The sequence below is a fragment of the Myxocyprinus asiaticus genome, chromosome 17, assembly GCF_019703515.2.
Source record: "Myxocyprinus asiaticus isolate MX2 ecotype Aquarium Trade chromosome 17, UBuf_Myxa_2, whole genome shotgun sequence".
Classification (NCBI taxonomy): domain Eukaryota; kingdom Metazoa; phylum Chordata; class Actinopteri; order Cypriniformes; family Catostomidae; genus Myxocyprinus; species Myxocyprinus asiaticus.
Genome location: NC_059360.1, coordinates 34,895,892 through 34,915,000, shown reverse-complemented (window position 1 = coordinate 34,915,000; position 19,109 = coordinate 34,895,892). Strand labels below are relative to the sequence as shown.

At 36.4% G+C, this 19,109-nt stretch overlaps 1 protein-coding gene across 3 annotated transcripts in view; it reads right to left on the bottom strand.

Moving 5' to 3' along the window:
* LOC127455420 (phytanoyl-CoA hydroxylase-interacting protein-like) overlaps positions 1 to 18,859 on the bottom strand; it is a 28,963-nt gene extending 10,104 nt beyond the window's left edge. For 2 of the 3 annotated variants that reach the window (XR_007899672.1, XR_007899671.1), the window contains exons 1-6: positions 18,753 to 18,859; positions 18,396 to 18,629; positions 6,878 to 7,071; positions 5,731 to 5,905; positions 5,100 to 5,217; positions 2,895 to 3,013 (exon numbers count right to left, since the gene is read on the bottom strand). Coding sequence is in view for 1 of the 3 variants with exons in the window: in XM_051723296.1 (XP_051579256.1) it covers positions 2,476 to 3,013; positions 5,100 to 5,217; positions 5,731 to 5,905; positions 6,878 to 7,071; positions 18,396 to 18,501 (1,131 nt within the window). In the remaining 2 variants the exon portion in view is untranslated. Of the gene's footprint in view, positions 1 to 2,188; positions 3,014 to 5,099; positions 5,218 to 5,730; positions 5,906 to 6,877; positions 7,072 to 18,395; positions 18,630 to 18,752 lie in introns of those variants that run through there. The other variant, XM_051723296.1, reaches the window with a different exon arrangement.
* Between the last annotated feature and the right edge of the window lie 250 nt (positions 18,860 to 19,109).

Here is a 19,109-nt window from a genome sequence, read left to right as displayed (position 1 = left end):
TGAGATAAAAAGTCAAAATTATTAGATAGTCAAGATTTTGAGATAAAAAGTCAAAATTATGAGATAAAAAGTCAAAATTATGAGATAAAAAGTCAAAATTATTAGATAGTCAAGATTTTGAGATAAAAAGTCAAAATTATGAGATAAAAAGTCAAAATTATTAGATAGTCAAGATTTTGAGATAAAAAGTCAAAATTATGAGATAAAAAGTCAAAATTATTAGATAGTCAAGATTTTGAGATAAAAAGTCAAAATTATTAGATAGTCAAAATTATGAGATAAAAAATCAAAATTATTAGATAAAGTCAAAATTATGAGATTAAAAGTCAATATTTTGAGATAAAAAGTAATAATTATGAATTAAAAGTCAAAATGTTAAAATAAAAATTCAAAATTATGAGATAAAAAGTCAAAATTATGAGATAAAAAGTCATAATTATGAGATTAAAAATCATAATTATGAGATAAAAAGTCAAAATTATGAGATAAAAAGTCATAATTATGAGATAAAAAGTCAAAATTTTAAGATAAAAAGTCAAGATTTTTAGATAAAGTCATAATTATGAGATAAAAAGTCAAAATTATGAGATAAATGTCATAATTATGAGATAAAAAGTCAAAATTTTAAGATAAAAAGTCAAGATTTTTAGATAAAGTCATAATTATGAGATAAAAAGTCATAATTATGAGATAAAAAGTCAAGATTTTTAGATAAAGTCATAATTATGAGATAAAAAGTCAAAATTATGAGATAAAAGTCATAATTATGAGATAAAAAGTCAAAATTTTAAGATAAAAAGTCAAGATTTTTAGATAAAGTCAAAATTATGAGATAAAAAGTAAAAATTATGAGATAAAAAGTCATAATTATGAGATAAAAAGTCAAAATTTTAAGATAAAAAGTCAAGATTTTTAGATAAAGTCATAATTATGAGAAAAAAAGTCAAAATTATGAGATAAAAAGTCAAAATGTTAAGATAAAAAATCAAAATTATGAGATAAAAAGTCAAAATTATGAGATAAAAAATCATAATTATGAGATTAAAAATCATAATTATGAGATTAAAAGTCAAAATGTTAAAATAAAAAGTCAAAATTATGAGATAAAAAGTCAAAATGTTAAGATAAAAATTCTAAATGATGAGATAAAAAATCAAAATTATGAGATTAAAAGTCATAATTATGAGATAAAAAGTCAAAATTATGAGATAAAAAGTCAACATTTTAAGATTAAAAGTACAAATTATGAGATAAAAAGTCAAAATTATGAGATATAGTAAACATTTTGAGATAAAAAGTCAAAATAGTGAGATAGTCACAATTTTAAGATTAAAAATCTAAATTATGAGATAACGATTCAAAATAGTGAGATAAAAAGTCAAAATTATGAGATAAAAAGTCAAAATTATGAGATAAAAAGTCACAATTTTGAGATCAAAAATCTAAATTATGAGATAAAAGTCAAAATAGTGAGATTAAAAAGTCATAATTATGAGATAAAAGTCAATAAAAGTCATAATTATGAGATAAAAAGTCCAAATTATGACATACTAAGTCATAATTTCGAGATATGAGAAAATTCGCATTGAATTGCGAATTGGTAAAGATGGCAAGTATGGTTCTCCACGCAACGTTCCTTAAGGCCAAGGTGAGTCACCATTATTACCCAAGTATTTATATCGTAAATGCGATTGAGCGCCATGCCTTCAGACTAAGAAACACAGCGCTCAATCGCATTTTCGATATAAATGATCAATGTTGATTAAATCCCACTTCTAATCGCAAAATGTTTCAAAACAACCCCTTCCCAAATGTTAGCTATAAATGCAATATTTAAATGGGTTCCTAATGCGAATTTTTTGACTTACTTGGGTAATAATGGTGACTCACCTTGGCCTTAAGGAACATTGCGTGGAGAACCATGCTTGCCATCTTTACCAATTTACAATTAAATATTTTCTCATATTTCGAAATTATGTCTTTTTATCTCAAAATTATGACTTGTATGTCGTAATTGTGACTTTTTTATTTCATAATTTTGACTTTTTATCTCAAACTTTTGACTTTTTATTTAATAATTATGACTTTAATCTCAAAATTTTTGACTTTTAATCTTGAAATTTTGACTTTTAATCACATAATTATGACTTAGTATGTCATAATTATGACTAACCAAAGCACAAATAATTTTTTTTATGTGGCAGAAAGGGACTTCCATATTGAGAGCATAGATTGAATATCCTCAATGCTTTTTCCAGCAATATCTCTGGGAGGTCAAAAGGGTTTTTAAGCCCCACATGGCCATGTTTGGAGTATTCTGGTGTCACTTGACTTAGAGTTCTGTGTCTGGTTCTGTAATGTATCATTCTAAGATTTCAGATCTCATTTGTCCAGTTGGAGGTCTTATGTGTACAATTGGGTTGGGTTAGTGTGGGTTTCTTTGTGTATATGCGTGAGTGAGAAAATATATGCAGGTTAGCGGCCAACACTGATGTTGCATGTCTTGCAGCTGGGGTCTTTCTTGGCATTGACAGTGGACAAGCTCATCAGCTGGTGGCCACTTATCTGAGAGACAGTCCCCAGTGTCAGTGGAACCGGATCAGTATAAATCAGCTCCAGAATCACGTCCTGTGCGTGCCGAAACTCCACATGCCCATCGTCTCCACACACACGCGTCAGAAAGTGGTTGTTCGTCACATCTAGCTCAGGAAGGCGTTCAGTGCAGTACAGGTCTCCAGGCGAGCCACGAGGAGCCAGTACCAGGATTACATAATGATAGGCAGTATACATGCAGTAGAAGTCCCCAAAGTAGAGACGGGTGTCAGGGGTGAACAGGGCCTCGGCGGGCACCTGGAAACGGAAGCGGCCATATGGTGAATCCTGCGGGGGCTCACCTGTGTTAAACTCAGTGTTACAACTGAAGACAATCCCCTCCAGTTTACCACTCAGAGGGGAGCCATGACTACCACTGTTGTCCTTTACCGAAGGCATCATTTGTCCTCTAAGTACATCTCTGTGAGACAGAGAGAGAAAGAGCGAGAGAAAGAGAGATTAATTTCCTTAATAACGTATTTATTACTTATGTTATATACAGTGCATCCGAAAAGTATTCACAGCGCTTCACTTTTTCCACATTTTGTTATGTTACAGCCTTATTCCAAAATGGATTAAATTCATTATTTTCCTCAAAATTCTACAAACAATACCCCATAATGACAACGTGAAAGAAGTTTGTTTGAAATCTTTGCAAATTTATTAAAAATAAAAAGCGAAAAAAATCACATGTACATAAGTATTCACAGCCTTTGCCATGACACTCAAAATTTAGCTCAGGTGCATCCTGTTTCCACTGATCATCCTTGAGATGTTTCTACAACTTGATTGGAGTCCACCTGTGGTAAATTCAGTTGATTGGACATGATTTGGAAAGGCACACACCTGTCTATATAAGGTCCCACAGTTAACATTGCATGTCAGAGCACAAACCAAGCCATGAAGTCCAAGGAATTGTCTGTAGACCTCTGAGACAGGATTGTATCGAGGCACAGATCTGGGGAAGGTTACAGAAAAATTTCTGCAGCATTGAAGGTCCCAATGAGCACAGTGGCCTCCATCCGTAAATGGAAGAAGTTTGGAACCACCAGGACTCTTCCTAGAGCTGGCCGCCTGGCCAAACTGAGCGATCGGGAGAGAAGGGCCTTAGTCAGGGAGGTGACCAAGAACCCGATGGTCACTCTGACAGAGCTCCAGCATTTCTCTATGGAGAGAGGAAACCTTCCAGAAGAACAACCATCTCTACAGCACTCCACCAATCAGGCATGTATGGTAAAGTGGCCAGATGGAAGCCACTCCTCAGTAAAAGGCACATGACAGCCCGCCTGGAGTTTGCCAAAAGGCACCTGAAGGACTCTCAGATCATGAGAAACAAATATTGAACACTTTGGCCTGAATGGCAAGCATCATGTCTGGAGGAAACCAGGCACCGCTCATCACCTGGCCAATACCATCCCTACAGTGAAGCATGGTGGTGGCAGCATCATGCTGTGGGGATGTTTTTCAGCGGCAGGAACTGGGAGACCAGTCAGGATCGAGGGAAAGTTGAATGCAGCAATGTACAGAGACATCCTTGATGAAAACCTGCTCCAGAGCGCTCTGGACCTCAGACTGGGGCGAAGGTTCATCTTCCAACAGGACAACGACCCTAAGCACACAGCCAAGATAACAAAGGAGTGGCTACGGGACAACTCTGTGAATGTCCTTGAGTGGCCCAGCCAGAGCCCAGACTTGAACCTGATTGAACATCTCTGGAGAGATCTGAAAATGGCTGTGCACCGACACTCCCCATCCAACCTGATGGAGCTTGAGAGGTCCTGCAAAGAAGAATGGGAAAAACTGCCCAAAAATAGGTGTGCCAAGCTTGTAGCATCATACTCAAAAAGACTTGAGGCTGTAATTGGTGCCAAAGGTGCGTCAACAAAGCATTGAGCAAAGGCTGTGAATACTTATGTACATGTGACACAATTTTTTTTTTTTTTTTTTTTTCGTTTTGTATTTTTAATAAATTTGCAAAGATTTCAAACAAACTTCTTTCACATTGTTTTGTTTGTAGAATTTTGAGGAAAAGAATGAATTTAATCCATTTTGGAATAAGGCTGTAACATAACAAAATGTGGAAAAAGTGAAGCGCTGTGAATACTTTCCGGATGCACTGTATTTGCTATCTATCTGTCCGTCCATCTACCTATCTATCTATCTATCTATCTAAAAAATTTTATCTAAAAGAATGTGTCCATCTCCTAAAAAGGAATTTTGTCAATGTTTAACAGTGTACTACTATTTAAATGACCTTAAAGCTAAAACATGTGGACTAAAAGCCACAAAAGACTTCATGAGGTTTTTAACATAAAGCAGAGCATGCTGTGTGTAAGCCCTGGCAATTAATTGTAGAATTATTCCACAAGTGGGCCCTATTTCCATCTTAATGCTGATCTGAAACTCGGTAGCAAAGCAAGATTCTCTTTCTCTTCCCCCACCAGCTTTACTTCATCTGCCCCTCCTCCCCATGTGTTTCTTTAATGAAGTGTTTTTTCCTGAATCACCTGCAGTGTTGAAAGTACTCCTCGTGCTGATTTCGATAAAAGACAGAGAACTTGAGCATCCTGCCAGCAATCACATCAGCCTTCTGCAACAGCTGCGTCAAATGCACTGATGAATAATCTACAAACATAAAAACAAATATTATTTGTCTTTATCAAACATAGTTAATCTTCTAAATCAGATCAATGTTAACCACTTTAAAAGCTGGGCAGAAGCATTATATTTTTCTTTATTCTTTGTGATTACAGTAAGTTTGATTTTATGATACGTCTCTCTAGAATATTTGATTCTGATTGGCCAATCAAGGCATTCAGCGGACAAATATTTCGGAATAATGACCGTTGTCCATAGCAACACTTTATAACTGACCGCTCACCAGGTAATCTATTTTACCTAAATAAATGTCACCTAATGTCTCTCGTATCACCTTGTGGTCTCTATTTTAACTTTATTTATATAGGAAGTAGCTGTGTAATTAGCAAGATAATGCACAGCAAGCTGGTGATTACAGCAAAAATACCCTTTCAGGGTGATACAAGACCCGATCATCATGACGGGATTTATTTTGTAATAATGACTGACTGGTTGTACCCTATCCCTTACGTACATATCCATAGTATATACGTGTGCTACCTGCTGTACAGAACTCGACAATATCACTCCATTCTGATATGGCATAGTCTCCATCGCTCTGCTTGGATGCTGTTTGCACGGCAACTGTGTACTCTGTCCGTGGACTCAGGAACCAATGTCCTCGCACTGTCATGGGCAACGGGACCGCCTTAGCAACAAGCTTAGTAGGCACGTCCTGAAGACAGAGAGTGAGTCATTGAGGGAAGAATTTTGGTTCTGTTCCTGGCATCTAAGTCACAGACTTTCCTTAATAATTTCTGATTATTATAATGTCGAATGACAGAGCTATTTGACGCATGCTGTATATTGGCAAATGCAGCACAATTTCAATTCTAACAATTATTATAAACCTTAAAGGGTTAGTTCACCCAAAAATTATAATTGTCTTATCATTTACTCACCCTTACATCATCTCAAACTTGTATGACTTTCTTCTGCAAAACATAAACAAAGATTTTTTAAGGATTTGCAGTATGTATGTTTTTGTACATACAATGCAAGTCAATGGGGTTCAAAACTTTCAAAAAGTATATAAAGGCAGCATAAAGGCAATCCATACAATTCGAATGATTTAATCCATGGCTTCTGAAGTGATATTACCATTCTGGGGTGAGAAACAGACCAAAAAGTATCTTGTTTTTCAATATCTTGCAGTCCTCTTGGCTCGATCATATATTTGAAGCTCGATTACACTTCATCGCGCTTGACAAATACGCAGAGCGCTGTTCGCATTGTACCTTTATGTCCTTTTTGGAGCTTGAAAATGTTGGACCCCATTGACTTGCATTATATGAAGAAACATACATCATATCTCCATCAATATATCTCTGTTTGTGTTCCGCAGAAGAAAAAGTCATACAAATTTGAAACGGCATAAGGGTGAGTAAATTATGAGAGAATTATAATTTTTGGGTGAACTGTTCCTTTAAAACTCAAGGTAATACTCAAACCAAGCAGAAATTAAGACTGCTTAAAATGAACAAAGAACAAAATGTCCTGAATTAGCAACAGAGTGTTTAATAACTACAGCAGCAAAAATATTTGGATTATAGTGTCATTCAAAGCATTAAAACTGCCCTTTTCACCTCAAATGATACAAATCAACATAAAGACTGAAAAGCTTATTGTAAACTGAATCTGTGAGTACCTTGTGTTTGAATTTGTTTGAGTTCTTGTTCTCCTTTTTGTTAAGGTCAATGAAGTAATGTGTGATCTTCTCTGTGGTGTGAGGGTCCAGGTCCCAACAAATCTTAAAGGAGTCACAGGTGATGTTACTGATCTTGATATTGCGAGGAACTGGTAACTCCTCCATTCTTACCACACCACTGTCCTCTGGCTTACCTGAGAGAGAAAGGGATGGAAAGGGGAGGAAATATATCAACAGAGAGAAAGAAAACAGAACATAACCTTAATCTTAAAATCAAAATGAAATTCTGAATGACATACTAAAATCAGAATTTGATAACAATTTACAATAAGGTTCTGTATGTTAACATTAGTTAGCTAATGCACAAGTATTCATTGTTAGCTCATATTAACTGTTGCATGCATTAACTAATGTTAATGTATACAACCAGTTTATAAAGTTTTACCAAGAACTCTTAATCGGAACTTTGTCTAATATCCTTTATGGTTTTTGACATTTTTATACTTCAGGTTTGTGTATAATTACCGTTACTTAACACTGCCCTCAAACAACATACACACAGAGTGAGAAATCAGAGCTCTATTAGGTTGGCATGGCTACACTGTGGACACTTTGTTATCCTAGGTCAAGAGATGCACAACAGGAATGTGGAACAATCACACACACACACACACACACACACACATTAAACAAAGTACAGTGAACAGTAACATTGAACCACCTCTGAAAACTATATGAATAAGGTCATACTAGTGAATGTTCTTTGTACAATAAGCACCCTCAGCTTGCTGTACTGTATACTACACATAAGTCCTTTCTCTCCCTAGAAATTGTATAATTTCATTACAATTGCTGACATAATGCAATACATTCACATCTGTAATTGAAAGTGGAGATTTAGAGTAAAAAAAGGACTTACATTTTAAACTGTTTTTCACCCACACCTCTCATATCGCTTCTGAAGACATAGATGTAACCACTGGAGTCATATGGATTACTTTTATGTTTCATTTATGTGAAACATCATATAAAGACACTACTACAAAGTGTCTGATCACCATTCACTTGCATTGTAAGGATCTACAGAGCTGAAATATTCTTCTAAAAATCTTTGTTTGTGTTCTGCTGAAGAAAGAAAGTCATATGCATCTGGGATGACATGAGGCTGCGTAAATAATGAGAGAATTTTCATTTTTGGGTGAACTGTCCCTTTAAGACAATTGTCACAGGATACAACTGCTTTATTTACATGGTAACACTTTACAATAAGGTTTCATTCATTAACATTAGTTAATGCATTAGGTATCATGAACTAACAATGAACAATGTATTTTTTATAGCATTTATTAATCTTTGTTAATGTTTGTTAATAAAAATACAATTGTTCATTGTTAGTAAATGTTAACATGTACAACTTTAAATTAACCAAGATGAATAAATTCTGTAAAAGTATTGTTCATTGTTAGTTCATGTTAACTAATGCTAACAAATAGAACCTTATTGTAAAGTGTTACCATTTACATACAATATTTGCTAAAAACTTACATCTTCCACAGTTATTATGTCTGAGTTATGTAACCCTTCATTACAAAATCATAAAAACCCAGCACCCTCATAGAGAACAACCCCAGTGTTGATACTAAAACTGGACCCACAGATACTTCACATAATGTCTGGGACATCTTTTGAAAGCTTGTGCATTCATTCAACACAACACAAGACTGATTTAGCCCATTAGGTCATCTAGCAAGTGTATTGCAATTCTGTCTAAATGCGATGAAGTTTTATCTAATACGATCAAGTATTCCAGCAGTGACTCTACATAGAAGAGCCAGCCATCTTCAAAACACACCCACCGTTCTTTCGGCATGATTTAACAATGGTTGCAGTTTCCATGGAAACAAATCAAAGCCATTAATCAATGTAGAATTATTTAAAGAGGAAGATGGGCTGAACCCATACATAAATTATTTCCTCCAGTGGCCTAAAAATCCCTTTACTAAACTAAACACTATCCATCAACAACATATGATATAAATACTGTATGAAATATCACAGTTAGCTCTTTACAATCAGCACTCAGCACTTAGTATTGGTCAAGTAAGATTACAACCTAAAATTTTAAAAGAGAAACCATTAGTTAAAGCTGTGAATTTTAAAGGACAAGTTCACCAAATTAAATATAATTCTCTCATCATTTAGTCACCCTTATTCCGTTTCAAACTTTTATGACTTCCTTTCTCCCACGGAACACAAACGAAGACATTTTTATGGAGATATGATGGGAAAATATCCATACAATGAAAGTGAATGGTGACCAATCCTGATTTCAAGCCCGATTACACTGTCTAGCACTTGACCCACGCGCAGAGTGATAGAAGGCGCTAGGAAGCTCGAAATCAAGTTATATTTTGGTCTAATTAATTAATTGGATCGCTTCAGACGACATGGATTAAACCACTGGAGTCTTATGGGTTACTTTTATGTCATTTTTGGAGCTTCAAAATTTGGCCACATTTCACTTGCATTGTATGGACAAACAGACATCATATCTCCATTAAAATATCTTAATTTGTGTTCCGCAGAAGAAATAAAGTGTTACGAGTTTGAGATAACATAAGGGTGAGTAAAAGTTGAGAGAATTATAATTTTTAGGTGAACAATACCTTTAATATCCATAGTCATCTTAATAAGTAAGCCATTTGTAGGTTTATTTCCCTAAAAACTGTAAACACTGGCTCTGAGGCACTATCAAAAAAATGATGTTTGTTTGAACATCCTGACCAGCCTGACACAATTGGCTAAACCAATGGTGTGAGTTTGGGGCGGCCAATGTTTGAAAACAGTCATTAATTTTGCAGTTGGTGATGCTAGTGGTGCAGAAATTACAGACTTCAGCTTTAAGATTTCTATAACCTTAAAAGACAATGGTGGCCATCGCTCTTCTGACTACATCCTACAGTAAGGTCTCAAAAAACTCTACACACTCCAAATCTCATCTAAGAAATACAATACACCCACAAATTCAAAAAAAACTGTGAGGCCTTTATGTGGGCCACCAGTATACCAACATGGGATGGCAGTAATGGTCCCTGTGGACAACAACAAGGCTATTCTCCTGTATAAGCCTTAATGTAAAGCAGGACTGCAGATTCAAACAAAAAATATCTCTGGGTCAGTCGATGTCCTGTGATAGAATGCAAGCTTGGCAAAGTTTACAGTTTGTTTTATGAGCGCTGGACCATTCTGTAATGCACATGAAGAATTATGTCATTTTCAGAAGGTATAATATGATTGGAGGAACATTACTGTCAAAGGGATAGTTCACCAAAAATTAAAATTTTGTCATCGTTTGTTGTTCCAAACCCATATTACTTTCTTCTGTGGAAGGCAGAATGTTAACTTTAGTCACTATTCACTTTCATTGCATCTTTTTTCCCATAAAATGAACACATTTGTGTTTAATGGAAGAAAAAAGTCATACAGGCTTAGGATAACATAAGGGTAAATAAATGATAAATTAGTAAATTACAGGTTTTTCATTTTTCAGTGAGCTTTTCCTTTAAAAATATACAGGGGGGTGAATTCTCATTCCTCACAAATAAATACTACTAGAATGCAATATTTATACCCAATGGACAAAATATGCCGTTGCTATTCTATTTACCTGCCCACTGAGAAAAAAATAATTATCAAAATATTAATAACTACAGTCTTGACCAACACAAAATAGGTATCGTTTGGAAGCTGTACTTTACAATTCATGTAGGCATTATGACCAAAAATGAACAAGTGCTTTGAAATTTGCAGACAAATCAGAAGTGTTCCATTTTGATAATTTAGTAATAATTTTGAACTGTACATATTATTGTAAACGGTTAAAACATCAAATTGATCAAAGATCCATGTTGTTGGAAAGCTCTCAAAGAGTAGACTACAACCAGCCTATTTGTTTTACTCACAGACAATAATATAGTGAGTAATAGCTAAGTATGTCTTTGACATACATGTAAACAGGTGTTGCTTATGTGCCACGTTTTCACTTATAACTTCATGAAAAATAACATCAAATATCACATACCATTACTTAGATGAGGCGATTATCTTTAAAACGACCCTACACACAACGTACTCGCATGCATAGATCATTAGATAATCCACACAAATCACAATGTACACACAGCACATAATGTGCTATCTGGCTAAAAACACATAAGATTTCCTTGATCAGATGACTTCATTGGAAATGATGTAGTACATTGTCCAGTGTCATGGAATGCTAAACAAATTGTAATAGGATTCAGATCGCTGCAACCAGAGGTGGAAGTCATCCAAATATGGCCAGAGAGGATCGTTCACAGTAATTACATATGGCCACAAGGATATGGCGCTAAGTACATGACACAGACTCAATGATGGCTCAAATAACACAGAATGGAACTGAATGAGATCTCGTTACTCATACCTGCATGCTTTGGAGAGACAGCATACCCTTAATCATTTTTGTTTAATTAGTTTTTATTTACAATTATTATGCTTTATTTGTCTGGAGAGGCTTTTGGACACTTGGAGATGTTTTTTGGACACTAGCATAAATTATTTTTGTAATGCTACAAATTTTGATTGCTTTGCCATATCAAAACAAAATTTTACTCAGTTAAAGGTGACATGATTGGGAACAAAAACAAAGCAGTTTTCAGAAATACCTTATTTACACCCTGAGATATATATAATGTTAAATCAGAAAAATAAGAAAGAAAAGTTAATTTTTGGTGTGATTTTCCAGCAGTTTCTTAGCCTGAGAGTCTCAGAATGTATTATAATCTATATCAGTAAACAAGTAATCTTTATAAAGTTACCGAACACTTGACCCTCCTTGTTTTGTTTTTTGTCGAGTTATAAGCCTTTAATTTTGGACTAATATGCCACTGAAACAGGAAATCTTTAAAAACACACTCAGAGCTTAAAGGGTTAAATGATTCCTTTGGATCCTTGTTTCAAATGTGTGTGGAAAAATACATTAGCTCTGAACATAGTTATCTAATCTGTTTCTATCCCCAAGCAATACAGACAACACATTTAATCTGCAATTCAATTTCGCTGAGATGAGCGACTTCTCACAACACAGCACATGATAAAATGGTATTGTGGGCTGCTTTTTTCTATTTTATGATCCAACATCCTCTCTAGGATAGGGAAAATTAACAACAGACAAGCACCTCAGTCAAGCAGTTACAGAATATAATCACTACAGCACTTAATCATCCAAAATAAGAAGTTTGCATTTAATTATGGATGCTTTTATAAGCAGTGTGTCCAATTAATTAGGCCAGTGTTTTGGCTTGTAACTTGATTGCAATCTCTGATGCCATATTAATTAAGGACTGTGTTAAATATTAGGTAACTGCAAAGCCCATGTTATTCTGCTATCAGTGTAATCAGATGGGAAAATTGGCAGTGTTATGAATCATTCACTTTGGGATTAAACATTTGAACAAATGACCCTTAAAATTATCAGGCTAGATAACAGACAAGGAATGTGATTCACCAGTTGACTTTAACTTTGATTTAATTTGAAACTGCTTTATAACAAATACGGGTCCTTATTAGCTAGTCTAACTCAACCATTCTTAACCCTTATACTCTGTCCATTACGGGTGCATTCTCATGGTGTTTGGGGTCAAATTTGAAACAATAACCTTGTAATTTTTTTTTTTTTTTAAACAAATGTAATAACACTAACTTCACAAATGTAAAAACACCAAAGTTGTGCATTTTTTTTGGGGGGGGGGGGGGGGGCTCTAAATTACTAAACTACACCATTCATTTTCATGTAAAATAGGAACAGTTTATGTTACATTAACTTCACTGAAGAACTACATTCACAATTTCATTCATGGGGAGAATATGAAAAATGTGTCATGCATTAAAACTACATAAAATTACAACTATAACCAGTAGATGCAGAAGTCCACTCATTTGCCTGGTTGTAGCAAACTGATATTTTTTAGATCTTATCACAAGTTATGCATTTGGATATATATTAAGACATTATCAAAAACATAAAAAAAAATCACTATTTTTGTCAAAAAAATCTTATTTATTTATTGAATACATGGATTTGTTCATTTTTTTGGTTATTAATTCTATAAATGTCTCCCTCAGTGGATCTCCAAGCCGGAACTCTGTGAGCTCGCTCGATTTCCAGCTTATGGCCTGTTATGTCGAGCAGACTCGGGAAGGCCTCGTCTAAGAATTTCACCATAACTCGGCCTTCTTCGTTCCAACAATTCAGACATTGTTTCACCGGCTATGATTCGCTAAGTCTTCCAAATTTTCCCAAACACGTTCCAAGTCTGTCTTGGTTGCTAGCGGGTTAGCAGCTAATTCCCCCTCCGATGACTCCAGATAATTGATTCGTTTCTCGATGTCAGACACTCTTGTAATCAACAATTTCGTCTCCAGGGCAGTGATCAATCGACGTATTACAGCAAGGATCCTCCAAGTCAGCAACGACCTTCGCCAGCATTGCCGACATGCTTGACAGTTGATGCACCATCCAAACTGAGTCCCTGGTCTGCGGCCCTGTCTGGGGTATCAGCTTGAGCACGTAAGTGTCTTTTAATGTTTCCAGAGCCCGAAGATTTTGAATTCTTTGACATATTGTCTTCATAGAACAGTTATGGAACAGGATGTATAGAATCTCACCAGTTTATGACACAAAAGTATTAAAAACTAGCAAAGTGCGCAGAGCTCGCCATTCACACGTCCGACCCTCGCATGGCACCACACGACTCCAAAGTTTAGCATTTTTATGGTTTGAGGTGTTTTGAAGTGTTTTTGCACTGATGCCACATTATGATTTCTGACCATGGTGTTACAAAGAGAAGACTTAGAATAAGATTTTTGTTACCTATCATTTATTTCAAACATACCAATTCAAAAACTCAATAGAGTAAATTAATAAAACATGTCAATAAAACCAACAGCAATAAACAGGAATGAACAGGAATGAACAGTGAAGGTGCAGCTCCCACCCCTAAGTGTAAATGTTCTCACAGTGGAAAAGGTCAGCTGTCGCAAATTCAGCCTCTGATCTGTGTGCGCTTGCATGCTTGGTGTGTGATAAGTATTACTGTCTCACCCTTTAATTTCTGTTAAATTCTGTGTGTGTTCTCCATTGTGAATGTGTTATGGTCTTACCCCTTCATTTCTGTGTGTGTTCTGCATTGTGGCTGATTTTATTTGACAAATTCTATAAATAAATATCTCTGTTATAGTCTCACCTATTCATTCCTGTGTGTGATTGTGTGGGTGTGGCACGTGCATTCCACATTGTGGATGTGTTATAGTATCACCCCTTCATTTCTGTATGTGTGTGCTCTGCATTGTAGCTGAATTATTGATTTTATTTGACAAATTAAAAAAAATTCTCTGTTTTATCATCTCACTCATTCATTTCCTATGTGGGGTCCAATTTGTCACCAATTACAATGTGTGAGTTTTTTTTATCACACCACCACACCAACAGAATCCAGCCCAACTGTGTGTGTGTGTGTGTGTGTGTGTGTGTGTGTGTGTGTGTGTGTGTATAGATAGCAAATGTAAGAAAAGTCACCAAACCTCACCAAATCTGCCACTGAGATTAAGGAAACCATGTTTTTTAAAGAAGCAAAGTTCAAAAGGGGTCACTTTGGACAACAACACTACATGAGGGTTAAACCATTATATGCTATTTGTGGGATATTTCACAAAATGTATTTGTTCAGTTGGAAACAAACGTAAGCCCCAATCACAAGCTTCCTGCTGTTAAGAATACCGAAGGTTGTTCAAAGTCCTGCATAATAGATTCAAGTTTCTAGTTAATCTGATTTAGCCATTTAAACTGAGCACTCACTCAGCTGATGGGTTAGCCAGAGCTAATAATTTCAGACATCCTCCAATTGCAATGTGTGAGCTCAAATATACAGTGCCTTATGCATGCCCTCAGTTTGTTCCAATATAACTAATTGAAACAAACACCAATGTGTAAATGTGGGACCTCAAAGAGATAAGAGGCACTGTGCTGCTAGCACAGCACTTCATTCAGCCTAATTAATGCTGATTCAAATAGGTTCATGCTGGGATGATAAAAACATTGCCTCCCTCTCCAAAAACTGGCGAGTCATTGTGCTAGCCTGAAGTACCCTGCATTCCTCTGACAATTTACCAAGGGTGCCAATTTATCATATTTGCAATCAATCGTTCTTTAAGAGGATGAGACAGTTACACACATTCAATATAACTATTAATTAATACGAAATGTTTACATAAGAAGGCTGAATTACATTTACTATCCCTTTTTAAAATGAAAAACCATAAAAAAATCGGACAAAGCCAAGCATAGAGTTCCCCACAGACAAAAAGCAGCACCAACAAGCAGACATTAGTGCAGGCATCATGGTGAGGTGAGGAGCAAAGATTGTATCTTCGTGTAAGCTGGTAGATAAAGCCTGTATACCTTTGAAAGTCACTGCAGGTTCCTCCCTTTGTGTGTGTGTTGCTCATTATGTGTGTGTGCACGTGCCCTCTGCCATAAAGATAATGCTGTTAATTAATATCTGATGCTGCTTGTAGTTAAGATGCTGGTTAAATTTAGTCAAAAAAGTTCAGATGGTCGTGGCATGTTATTGGTGTTTAATCATGCTGATGTGGCAGGGGCTAAGACGGTCTTCTATATGGTAAGCTTCTTACACACACACACAAACACACAAACACATATTTATAGTATATCTAAATATATATATATATGTATATATATTTATATACAACCCCAATTCCAAAAAAGTTGGGACAGTATGAAAAATGCTAATATAAACAAAAATGAGTGATTTGTAAATTATATTCATCCTTTGCTATATTGAAAGCTCTACAACTACATATTATATGATGTTTTACCCTGTGAATTTAATTGTTTTTGCTTTTTTAAATGTACAGTCATTTCAAATCAGATGATTGCAACATGCTCCAAAAAAGTTGGGCCAGCGAGTGTTTACAGGCAGTTTTCGATTGGCAGGCAGGCTAATCTAGCACCACACTTGAAGTTGTGCTTCTGGAAAATGCAGGGACGTCCCTGGAAAAGACGGTGCTGGATGGCAGTATATGTTGTTCCAAAATTTGCACATATCTGTCTGCATTCATGGTGTTCTCACAGATGTGCGAGTTACCCATGCCATGGGCACTGACACACCCCTGGCTCATACAGACACTGGCTTTTGGACCTGACGCTAATAACTGCTTGGATGGTCCTATTCCTCTTTGGCCTGGATAACACAATGGCTGTGTTTTTCAAAAACTTTTTGAAATGTGTACACTTCGGACAAAAAAGCACGGTTCTACTGTTCTACTTTCCATCTAAGATGAGACCGAGCCCAGAGAAACTGGCAGCGCTTCTGGACAGTGTTGATGTAGGGCTTCTGCTTTGCATAGTAAAGTCTTAACTTGCATCTGTAGATGCAGCGGCAAGTGGTGTTGACTAACAAAGGTTTACTAAAGTAATCCCAAGCCCATATTCATGATATCCATTACAGATGAATGATGTTTTTTAAGACAGTGACTTCTGAGGGATCAGAGATCATGCGCATTCAGAAGTGGTTTTCGTCTTGCCCTTTACGCACCGAGATTTGACCATATTCTTTGAATCTTTTAACTATATTGTGCACTGTAGAGGGTGAAATGCCCAAAATCCTTCCAATTTGTCTTTGGGAAACAAAGTGCTGGATTATTTGCTGAAGCATCTGTTGGCAAATTGACAAGTCTCGAATGATCCTTGTCTGAAGGACTAGGCTGTTTTTGGAGGTTCCCTATATACTATGACACGATTGCCTCACCTGTATAACATCTCCTGTTTCACATCGCCTTGTTATTTCAACTAGTCAAATTGTTAATAGTCTTCAATTGCCCGTCTCAACTTTTTTGTATTTATATATATATATATATATATATATATATATATATGTGTGTGTGTGTGTGTGTGTGTGTGTGTGTGTGTGTGTATAGCTTATAAGTAAATAGTATTTATGATTGTTTGTTATCTTTACAATGCGTAACCATGTACCAATCCTAAAGTAGGAAACCTTGTCATATTTATATGCTAATTTGAGTAAATTTCACAGGCAAATGCAATAAGTTAATTTTACGTAATTTAATTTATTAAATTAATTACTTTTCTTATATTATTCATTTTACTTTTCGAAGCTGGTGTTCCCAGCATTCAATAGGCTTGAATGTTTAATGAACTTACATGGTTTCACCTTTTGCAAGTATACTGTTTATATAATATACACTCACTGAGCACTTTATTACAAACACTATGGTCCTAATAAAGTGCCAAACGTGGTCTTCTGCTGTTATATCCCATCTACCTCAAGGTTCGATGTGTTGTGCATTCTGATATGCTATTCTGCTCACTACAAATGTACAGAGCGGTTATCTGAGTTACCGTAGCCTTTCTGTCAACTCGAAACAGTCTGGCCATTCTCCATTGTCCTCTCTCATCAACAAGGCATTTCCGTCCACAGAACTGCCGCTCACTGGATGTTTTGTGTTTTTGGCACCATTCTGAGTAAATTCTAGAGACTGTTCTGCGTGAAAATCCCAGGAGATCAGCAGGTACAGAAAGACTCAAACCAGCCTGTCTGGCACCAACAATCATGCCACGGTCTAAATCACTGAGATACAATTTTTTCCCCATTCTGATGGTTGATGTGAACATTAACTGAAGCTCCTGACCCGTATCTGAATGATTTTATGCATTGCACTGTTGCCACACTACTGGCTGATTAGATAATCGCATGAATAAATGAACGTGAACTTTACATTTATATAGCGCTTTTCTTACACTAAACTCAAAGCGCTTTACACATATAAATAGGTGTACAGGTGTTCCAAATAGAGGCTCAGTGAGTGTATATATGATGAAGCTCACCATCACAGAAGACCATCATAGCCTCACCCCCTGCCACAGTATGCTTACCTGCTTCAGGGCACTCAGTCTTTAGAAATGAGATTTGCTGATTTTACTGATCAAAAATGAGTTGACTCATCTTGCTTTTCTCTACAGATTTACTATACCGGTTCCAGTCTCACTGACATGCATGGTAACGGTACCGACCGTTAATGAGACGAGATTAAAAGAGAAAAGCTGACGCTAAAGCGGGTAGTGTCCATGGTGCTGAAGCAAAACCCTCACATAGCCACATAGGAAGCAGAGATTTCACTATGTGATACCAGCACAGACAGCACACACAAAGAAACCTGTCATGTTTAAGTATTCCGTGACAAACGTGTTGAAAGAAAAAGAGAATGTGCAAACATCAAACATACCTGTATCACTACATTTGGGCGCTCTGCGCATTAGAACTCGTAGGTAAATGAAATTGCCTTTTAAAAAGCTTATTATTAGGAGGAAACAAGCATAAATAATATTTTATGTTTTTGTTGTTTTAATAGGGGCTGAATGTAGTACATGATTTCTTACCGTCTCTCTCGCACAACTGGAGAGACTCCAGGCTCACGTTCTTTATCATGCCCTTGCGCGGGCTCAGAGGGCTCGCGATCCCGTGTGCCAAACCCGGCGCCTCCATGTCTTCAGAGGCTCGTGGATGTCTCTTTGGAAATATTCTTCAGAAAAGAGGGAGAGTATGGTGCTCTGTGTTGACCCAGCTGTCTCTCTTTTCTTTTCCCTGGCGTTGTGGTGGAAACCGCGTCACGGCTGCACATAGAAAAATAGACAGAAACATACAAGATTAATTCCTCTTAGCCAAAATGAATGTAGTTCTCAATGTAAGTTATCTCGCTTTGACGAACGCCACAAGTATTTTCTCGCGGTGCTTACTGTGTCAGGTGGCGGGATAACGAATAAACGCGAATGAACGGACAACGCATTCAGTGACGCGTTATGTAACGAGATTACAGACTACACTCCCGTTAATTCTCAATTTCTGCACAGTCGATAGCCCCCCCCCCCCCATGTCCTCCTCCCGCCTCTCTCCGCAAAAGACTGCTTATTCCTCCATCTATTTCACTGACGTCATCTCAAGTGCTCGCGCTCATGTCCTTATTTGGTACCCAAACAGACCGCGCGCTCACGCTCATCTCCGTGGCGCAGGTGCGATTGGCACGCGCGGGGACAGGGTGGGCCTCGACCTCTAGTTTAACTCCGAATGATGTGCTTTTATATATGTATATATAT